This window comes from Orussus abietinus, unplaced genomic scaffold (genome assembly GCF_000612105.2).
Source record: "Orussus abietinus isolate OABI.00-Male unplaced genomic scaffold, Oabi_2.0 scaffold40, whole genome shotgun sequence".
Taxonomy (NCBI): Eukaryota; Metazoa; Arthropoda; class Insecta; order Hymenoptera; family Orussidae; genus Orussus; species Orussus abietinus.
Genome location: NW_019394244.1, coordinates 799,631 through 808,868, shown reverse-complemented (window position 1 = coordinate 808,868; position 9,238 = coordinate 799,631). Strand labels below are relative to the sequence as shown.

Genomic DNA, 9,238 nt, shown 5'->3' with positions numbered 1-9,238 from the left:
GCCCCGATTATTGAAAAAACAAGAAGGATAAAGATGATTGCGGCTGATTGCAGGTGATTGGGACTACTGCTCTCAGCAGAGGAGGTAAGAAAGAGCGGTTCGTTGACACATGCCATAGGATCCGTGGAAATGGAAAATGGAAGTCGTATTGTTCGTCGTTACAGGAGCGGGAGTTTTGGACACTTAGACGACCCAGGATCGAAAAGTGAAACCACTTATGCAGAGCTTTCTATATAATAGAACGACGCGGAAAGTCGTGGGCTTATCTTCGATACCGAAGATGGCCGTGTCCCCCTCTTCCAGTTGGATCCTCGCCAACCTAAGTAGCTCCTTTCAAGTTTATCCCACCGATGGCGACCTTGACCTCTCCGTAGTGGCAGTACCACGCATTCTGCATGGTACAACTAAGTAACAATGATGCCTACAGGTAAACCCTACTTACCGGTCTTCCCCGAGTGCTGAAACGAGGCTCATTGTGCGAGCCAGAATATTCGGCGTCTCGTTTTATTTTTTTATTTTTTTTAGAAGTTGTTACGCCACACTTGGAATAACTTTAATGGTCATATTATTCGATGCTAACAGAGTACCGTGACACTTGTTCCCAGTAATTGCGTCCCAGGGGTTGCGGCATTATGCTCAGGGAAGACGCAGTCTCCCTTGTTTTGGAATATTTAAAAATTCCTTCTGTGCCGCTGCCCCAGTTTAACCGTGAAAAGTTTAATGGAACCATAATAAGTAGATAAATAATTCCTAAAGGACGGTACTTTAACGGTACCCCTTATTACATTAAACGTCTGAAAATTATTATTTCTTTTAAAGCAAACCTCAATGGAGGTACAAACGTTCCTAATTTATGCGCGTATCAAGAAGTATTTCTGAGTAAAATACATATCGACAAACGTCTGTCAACACCGATCCTACAAAAAACTCAACGAGGTGTAATCCTCTTTCAGGCTATTTTTCTTTCTTCATTCCCGAGTAGAGCCCCGAGGCCATACTATTATTTGTATTACTACTGCAACTAGTGGTCTCATTTTTCATCGCGTTCTCTGACGAATTATCGTCCCCCTCGTGGTCGGCATCCAAAAGATGGTCCCAATCATTGATATCACCGCCATCCCGAATTCTATTCAACTCCTTCTTCAACATCTCCAGGCATTCGCGTCGTTCCTTCCACTTGGTGGCTCGGTCTGCTCTTTCGGCATCCTCCTTGTCATCCACTCCTTCCAGGTCGCATTCTATCCCCAGTGCTCGATCTTTTTCTTCGCACTCCTGCACATACTTCTCGTATCCATCGATCTGAAAGACCACAGGTTGAAAAATAAAAAAATAAAATGTCATATGAATAAAACATACAGCCCAAAGTAATTTAATAATTAAGTGACCTCCACCTTTTCCTGCAACATTTGCTGAACGTCGTTTTGCTTTCTCAAATGGCGTGGCAACGAGAAGCAGGCCTGGAAAAGTCGCAGGAAAATCCAAACCGCACCAGCTAATGCCAAGTAGGTAATGGCACTGACAACCATCTTCGCCAAGTCCACCGATACCTGTTGGTACTTCATCGGTGAGGCCTTTTTATGATCTGAAAATGAAATAAGTAGTTTATACAATCCTATAAATAAATTCCCGTCATACGTGTAGTGTTGGGACACATAGTCGCACGTGGTAACGAGCTGCTAGTCCATGTCCAGGGTATCTATTGATTGTATTCTGACAGCTAGACGAATACACACCCATGAACATGTACACACATAAAAACGCGTCATGCGACAGTTACGTTAATCATGTACTTACATATTTGGCGTGGCTCGGCATTTAAGTATTACTGGCACATAGATCTGCCGCATCGGCTCGATAATTATGTAAATAAATAAAAAAAAAACCATCGATTAAAAGGTTTGCAAATTAACGCCTAAAGCGATCCGAGAAAGTCGCTCGATTATTTAAATGGAGGTCAGTAGAAAATGCGTACACGTATTTTTTATAAAAGGAAAAGATGAACAGCGACAAACCGTGCTTAAAAAAAGACATTCGGCGAAACGAAGCGATAATTTCCCACACAGCGGAAAAATTGAAACTGGCAAATTCACGCGTGTATAATTAATTTTAACTTTGCGGGGAATTGGGAATATTTATCTCATACCTTGTAATTAAATCTGAGCCATGTCCACGGTGAAATAATAAAAGGGACCGCAGGTTTGTGGAGGTGTGACACGGGTACAAGTGGAGGAGCACTAAGTGCCACGCTGCCAGACCAAGTGCGACTCCACTACTGACCCCCATCGAAAAAGAATCGATATATGGACGTGGTTACTTATGATTAACCGGACAGCGGAAGGAAACTTAAAGCTATAAGCGCGTATAGCCGTCGACGTCCGATTTATCGAAAAGCGCGCCTCAGAGGGAGAGAGAAGTACACGTCGAGTAACTGCGATCATACACTACTATGAAATAAAATAAATGTAAAATCGGTTACTTCGAGTAGGCCTAAAATACCGAGACCAAGAATGGCAGCGAGGATAGAATAACCCACACCAAAGTGGATGAAAATCTGCCTGCTTTTATTTACATTTCATTTCGGTATTACGGACCCTCCTCCGACAAGTACACGCGTACAGAATGAATACATCCACCGTAAATCTGGAGTACCGATAATTACCGTCCAAGCGTTTCCGTTCCATAAATGTACATTTTACACCTCGGCTAATTTACAGATGAGCGGATCCGGCCGAATAAATAATACTCTCGTACCTGGAGCTGATAATAGGCGTGACACTGACAACGCGGAAGAACGCTCTTGCGGGGCATTTGTGACTCCAATGCGATGCGGAGAGAAAAAAAAGGGTGGTTCCACTGGATTAGCATTTTTCCCCTGCGCTAGGAGGGACCATCTACGCGGTGGATCTCACGTAAAACAGGAGATAGGGCGTCGCCGAGTTCCTGGGGTTCGGGGCGAGCTTGTCCTGCAGCTCTCGCTGGGGAATCAGCCTGACTGCTTCGTCGTCGCATTCCAACCACACGCAGGAGTGCTTGCTGCGACGCACTCCGCAGCACTCCAAGCTCCTGCAGCCCACCCTGACCGGTTGCTCCTTACTTTCCGTCACGTTGGGCTTTGACTTGAAGTACCTGAAGAACCCCGAGGACTTGTCCGAGGTGTTGTTCGGTAGATTGCTGCTCTGGCTGCAGATATGTCTTTTGCCGTCCCGGTCGCAGCGCAAGTACTCCGAGGTCGCAGAGTCGTCCGGGAGTTTCGTGTAGGCGACGTAGTGACCGGCCGTCATGGTCGCTCCCTGGTGCATGATCACCGAGTACAGTTTGTAGACGTGTCGAGAGTCGACTGCTCTCTGGGTCGTGCCTCGTTGATGGTCGTTACCGCATTCCTCGCAGAAACACTGGAGAGTCAGGGGGGTCGGCATGTGGTTGTTGATTTTTTCCATCGAGCTGTACCAAAGAAATACTATAATAATGAGTATCGGTGATTGTATTGTTTCTAGATTTTTCTCCTGACTTACCCAGCTGCTGTGGAGAATCTCTTGAGCTGCAGGATCAACAGTCTTGGCAGGGATGGGAAGCAGACAGCTCTACGAGCTTCGTTGTACCGTAGGCAGCGAGCACACCAATATTTGTCCCTGCCCCAGAGGAGCTCGCTGGTCACCACTGCTCTCCTGTACACTTCGCTGCTGTCTACCAGCCTACCATCTTCATCTGTGAGAAGATAATATCACTGTGAGAACTGTTTTTAAGAATATGAAGGATTTTTGGTGTCACCGATAACCTCACTTACCCTTTTCGTTTGATCTGTCAGTATCGATTGGCACGCAGATGTCACAAAAGGTTTCCTTTCGCTCGGTTACGTGCTCGCACTCGAGACAGGTGGTGCGTAGTAAACTAATGCCCTCGAAGTCCTCGGAGATGAAACACTTTTTACTCTCCAATCTGTGAGAGGCACCGAGGACGTCACCGTTGCTTTCGACAGACTCTGCGTGACCATTTTCGAGGGGTCTGGGAGGTACCGTGACACCGTTTACGTTCGGTTGAGAGAGCAAGCTTGTACTTCCTCTGACCGAAACCTTTTTCTTCTTCCAAGACTTGCGAATGCCCCGTTTACTGGCACCACTGTCAGACTGCACGTCTGTCGAACGGGCTACGGTGTTAAAATCTGAGGCCCCTCCGTTACTCTGGCCAAATTGATATTCCCTGTGCCTAACCAGTAACTGAAATGTTTCTCGTATATTATCCAGCAGGCAGACCAATAACTCGTGTGCATCTTGTTGTTGATTTCCCTCGAATATGGGATTCACCTCTCTGAAGTAGAATGAAATGTAACTTGTTTGAGGATAAACTTTTATTACGCATAACCTAGTCAACGCACCTAAGGGCTTGTAAAAATGCATCGGGTTGATAAGGTTCGCTGCTTTCCCTCACTTCAGCCACTCTTAAAGCCATAAACAATTCGTGTAATTTTTCAGTGGCTACTTGTATCCGAGGTTTGTTGGATTCTCCTGCCGGCCCTGCCAAAGCCAATAAATCCTTGCTGCTCCAGCTGCGACTACCACTGGCCATTAGCGATACACCAGATCTACCCAGCGAAGACGACTTCATCTACCATGAAAATCCACTTATTTATGTATTTATATTCAGGTTTATTTAATTTCTATCCATTGAAGAAAAACTACCTTTATTTGGAGGTGTTTGTCAGTTAAATTAGATAAATCCGTTGCGAGGTGATGTAGGTTATGCAAAAAGGATGGTGCAAAGCGCAAGGTATATAGTACACTATTTAAGAAACAAGTATTTCCAAGATTGCATAAAGTCGCTATCCTTAGACCTTCGGAACCACTCCCTGCGATATCACAATTGGAATCCTGATGGACTCCTAACTGATTTCGATAGCCGTTTACCATTTTTTTGTCACCTTGAATTAATTAAGAGGTTATAACACACCCATCCCTTATTGATAATTTTTTTCGATTGTCTATACTTGTAGTCATATTTAGTTGTACTTAAGTTAACGGTAAATATGTACCACTGGATGTAGTTTGACCTCCCAAAGTGCCCCCTCCAGTAGACAATTGAGGGGGCTGAGAGACAATTTTGGAAGGAAGGTGTCCTCGTCCCGTCAAGGAGAGGCAGAACTTTTTCCTTGGTGGTACAGATCGTTCATCCGTATCTTCTGCTTCTAATACTGTCATTTTCTTTCAACCTAAAATTAACAGAACATGACCACGTAGATATATTTAAACGATCGCTCGATAAGCCGTTTATTACATGCAGGCGTTAAAACACTTAACAAAAGAATGTATAAATTGTAATATTAATTCCTCGGTGCTCTTCTGATTTCACGTGATGATTTACTGAATCTTTTAACATAATGACACTCTCTTGAAACTGTCCAACGATTTTGAACCGAGGATTATCACTGACGATACTAGAGATTCGCTTCACTGAAGGCATTGTAATTGAAATAATTAAGCGAGGAATACTAAATAATTATCACTTACGTATTAATTGGTGAAGAAGTCATGGAATAAAAGAACTCGTAATCAGGGTTGAACGGTCGTCCAAAATAAATGATGCAACGTCAATTCTCTTAAATCGACCTCCGGGCATAACCTGGCTACATGTCTACCGATGGCTTCGGCACTTCCTCACAAGTTTCCAGTGACTGTCTCCGGCTTCACCCATTGCAGTGTGATCTTGAACGAATCGAGTGTCCTCGAGAGCACTGAATTTAATGAAATTCTCTGTGCGCAGTCGCTTCCTCGCTTGCAAAGCCCTCTCCGCGGATGCGCTTTACGAAAAGACGACGCGCATGCAAACGAGAGGTTAGTTTGAAAGCCACGCACTTCACTGTCCACGTTATCGTAGAAATTCCAGCAGCACGCGTACAGAAAATTGTAAACAGACTCGTTAATCCTTCCTTCGAAGTAGTCCCACCTTTCGCTTTGTCTACGATTTAAAATAGGGGAAATAACATCACTCCCGCGAACAGATTTACGTCTACACAGAGGGCAAGGGCAGCCATGACACCTGGCGCAAAAGGTAAACTTTAACGTGGCGCTGTGTCGCTGTTTACCGCGGAAACCGAAGATACGCAATATACATTAAACTGATAATTCCGTTCAGAGCAAGGGCTGAAGTACACCCTTTCACTTCAACGGTCAGATAGCAAAAATTAGTTTTCTCGAGCGTTCACCGATTATATCCTCCCTGCAGTTGCTGTATCGTTACCTCTCTGAAAGTACCAAGTGGCGCCATCTCTGGAAAAACTGCCGGAACTAAAATAGTTTCCAAACGGTACAAGTGGCGCCATCTCTGGAAAAACTGCCGGAACTAAAGAAATTTTAGTTCCGGCAGTTTTTCCAGAGATGGCGCCACTTGTACCGTTTGGAAACTATTTTAGTCCCGGCAGTTTTTCCAGAGATGGCGCCACTTGTACCGTTTGAAACTTTATTTTCTAGGAGTATCCAAGGAATGGTTATCCGTACCCGACCTGTAAAACACTTACCATAGCATTCCTTCAGTCGGTAATCAAGCAAGTGTCGGTATCTCTACTTAAGATAACTTCGAGTAGATAGTTCCAAGCGCTGCCGTACCGTAGCTGTCGTTAAAGCAGATATCATCCAAAATGACAGCTGTGCCAGAGATCGATTGTCAAAAGCAGAAACGCTGTCGATCCAAATCCAAACTACCGATTCAAAGTTCTTAATTAACAATTCCAGGGAATTCGTGCCACTTTGGAAAGCGATATGAGGTCGATGGCCGTTCCTCGCGAATGAAAAGTGAAACCACCGATGCAAAACGAAAGCTGGAGTCGAAATAAAGGCACTTCAGGCTTTGTTTAATCCTTTATTATCCGTAGTACTTGGGATACATCGCAGCTATAACTTTTTCCAGGGGCAATCTCTTGCTCGGCGGCGTATTAATAATTGGCGGAATAAAAGGAGTAGCCGGATAAAACGAGTCGTCCGATGCGCTTCCTTGGCGGTCGTTACCGACGCGGCGGGGCCGGAAGTGAGGCGAGTAAAAATCCGTCCGGTTTCCTCCTGTCCCTTTTTCCTTTTTCAAAGTGGCGGCCATTTCTCAGGAGGAGTAGCTCAAGGCGGGAGATAAGGGGTTGCCGCGACTGCCACGCCGGTGCCGAGTGTATTTTTCTGATGTCACTGCCGGGGCATTTATCACCCCTCGGAAGGAAAGGGGATGAAGGCGTGATGGAATCGCATACGCAGGAAGTACGTCTTAGCGCTACGGACTGACTGTCTAGCGGGGGATAACTCACTTCGCAACCCTTCGCCTTTATAAAGAATGAAAAAATAAATAAATACATCTTAGCCCTACGGACTAGCAGGGGATAATTCATTTCGCAACCCTTCGTCCTTAAAAAGAAAGGAAAAATAAATAAATACATCTTAGCGCTAGGGACTAGCAGGGGATAATTAATTTCGCAACCCTTCGTCCTTAAAAAGAAAGAAAAAAAAATAAATACATCTTAGCGCTACGGACTAGCAGGGGATAATTCATTTCGCAACCCTTCGCCTTTAAAAAGAAAGAAAAAAAATAAATACATCTTAGAGCTACGGACTGACTGACTAGCAGGGGATAATTCATTTCGCACGCCTTCGTCTTCGAAAAGAAAAAAAAAAAAATATGACGAGTCTGCCCGGCGAAAAATACACTATCACCGGTTAATCTACAATTCCGCCAACCTAGGAATTTAATTCCCCGCAGAAATTGGCCATACGAATTACATCGGCCAAAGCGTACAATTCGCTCGACGTAGCCGCGAAGTCCCTTTAATAATCTTTTAACGGCCACGATGAAAGCGAAGGACCATAAGTCCGCGGATCCGCCGGGGAATAAAAAGTCCCCGGCATCAGGTGGTCAGTATATATAAGGAATTTCAGTATGGCCTAGTCGGCGCGAGAACTCGTAAAGCTTTATATAGGTACGCGTCCGAGCCAATTCGTTCCGTGGGAAGCGAGTCGAATATGTGTAAGCCTCGGCTTACGCGGTCGCATTTACGGCTCGGTCCATTTTTTCCTTTCCATCGGCCCGCGAGCAGGAGGGCGAGAAACGGGGTAAACTCGGTGAAGGAACGCCTGTTCACCCCCACGGGAGGTTTCCCTCCCTCCAGGACCCGTGGCCATGTCCGAGAGACGACGGACTCGTCCTCGAAGCGTCCAGGAGGACCGCCGATTATCCAGGATCATCGATTAATCGTCAACCTTAGCTCTACATCTCGCCCCTAAAAATCACCCTGATAAGAGATCTACCACCTGCCCGCACCCTGTAATTCTTTCCCCCCCGGTTTGCTCTCATTTTCCGCTTCCTCTTTCCGGACACTCTCGCCTCGCGGTGCATCGGTGCGCGGTAGGGCCCGCGTTTCGGGTATTATAATGGATTATAAAGGGAGTCCGGGGGTATAATACCTCCCCTCCGTCCTAGGGAAGATCCACGGCAAGGCGGAGATAAGCTACGTCCCATAAGCGGAGATCCTATCTCCATAAAAGCTCGCTCGACGCCGCAACTTTCGCGGGTCCTCGTCGCCGCGGCCACGCGGCGCCTTCCAACGGGTGACAGAGTTTGCTTGGTTATTCAGAAACCGGACGCGGAATCTCCGCCCTGAATGGGGGGACCCCCAGGGCGAGCCTTTAAGCTCCTCCTTGATTTTTTACAATTTTTTCCTCCGCCCGGAACGAGACCGGTGAATACAAAATAGTTGACAGAAATCCATTTTGCAGGAGTTCAAAGGCGCGCCCGATAAGGGCGATAAGGCAGATGGCGGTTTATCGGTCATTCGAGCGAGGGGAAAAGGATCTTCTTCGGCTTCTTCCTCGGGGCGTCTTCGACCTCTTCGACGTCGTCCGGCGATTTTCCCCCGGCGGAAGTATGTCCTCGATATCCGCGCCGCCACCTCGATAATCGATATTCCGCCGTTGTCCCTCTTCCGCACAAACGCCCTCGTTGCGGCCGCCACGGCTTCCGGTATGCGTTTCCAATATAACGCGAATTAGCTGCCGTCGCCGCGGAATGCTCCTTCCCTCGGCTGCTTGGCTCGCTATAATTCCTGGACCATAGGGCGACCGGCTCCTATGCACGCGGTAAACTTCACTTCCGCGTGATAAATGCATCCTGAACTATGGCACCGGGTCCGGGGGTGCACCTCGCGCCTCGCGTTAATTTACGGCGAGGCGGAAGCGAAGATAACCGAAAAACCCTGGAGAAAATTCACTTCGGA

General features: G+C 46.5%; 2 protein-coding genes across 4 annotated transcripts; both read right to left on the bottom strand.

Moving 5' to 3' along the window:
- Positions 1-781: 781 nt before the first annotated feature.
- Positions 782-2,444, bottom strand: LOC105704403. 3 transcript variants are annotated; one of them, XM_023432715.1, is made up of 3 exons: positions 2,144-2,444; positions 1,392-1,582; positions 782-1,299 (listed from the first exon to the last, which is right to left on the bottom strand). In XM_023432715.1, exons 2-3 carry the CDS (start codon positions 1,560-1,562, stop codon positions 955-957), a joined length of 516 nt encoding a protein of 171 aa, XP_023288483.1. In that variant the 5' UTR covers positions 1,563-1,582; positions 2,144-2,444; the 3' UTR covers positions 782-954. The 3 variants fall into 3 exon arrangements, with proteins under 3 accessions (XP_023288483.1, XP_012289024.1, XP_012289023.1); XM_012433601.2 differs by having other exon boundaries at positions 1,392-1,547; XM_012433600.1 differs by having other exon boundaries at positions 1,795-2,405.
- Positions 2,445-2,540: 96 nt separating this feature from the next.
- On the bottom strand, positions 2,541-6,221 carry LOC105704402 (ubiquitin carboxyl-terminal hydrolase 1). Its single transcript, XM_012433598.1, has 7 exons — positions 5,502-6,221; positions 5,027-5,203; positions 4,677-4,915; positions 4,373-4,602; positions 3,785-4,305; positions 3,513-3,705; positions 2,541-3,441 (listed from the first exon to the last, which is right to left on the bottom strand). Exons 2-7 carry the CDS (start codon positions 5,190-5,192, stop codon positions 2,892-2,894), a joined length of 1,899 nt encoding a protein of 632 aa, XP_012289021.1. The 5' UTR covers positions 5,193-5,203; positions 5,502-6,221; the 3' UTR covers positions 2,541-2,891.
- Positions 6,222-9,238: the final 3,017 nt, after the last annotated feature.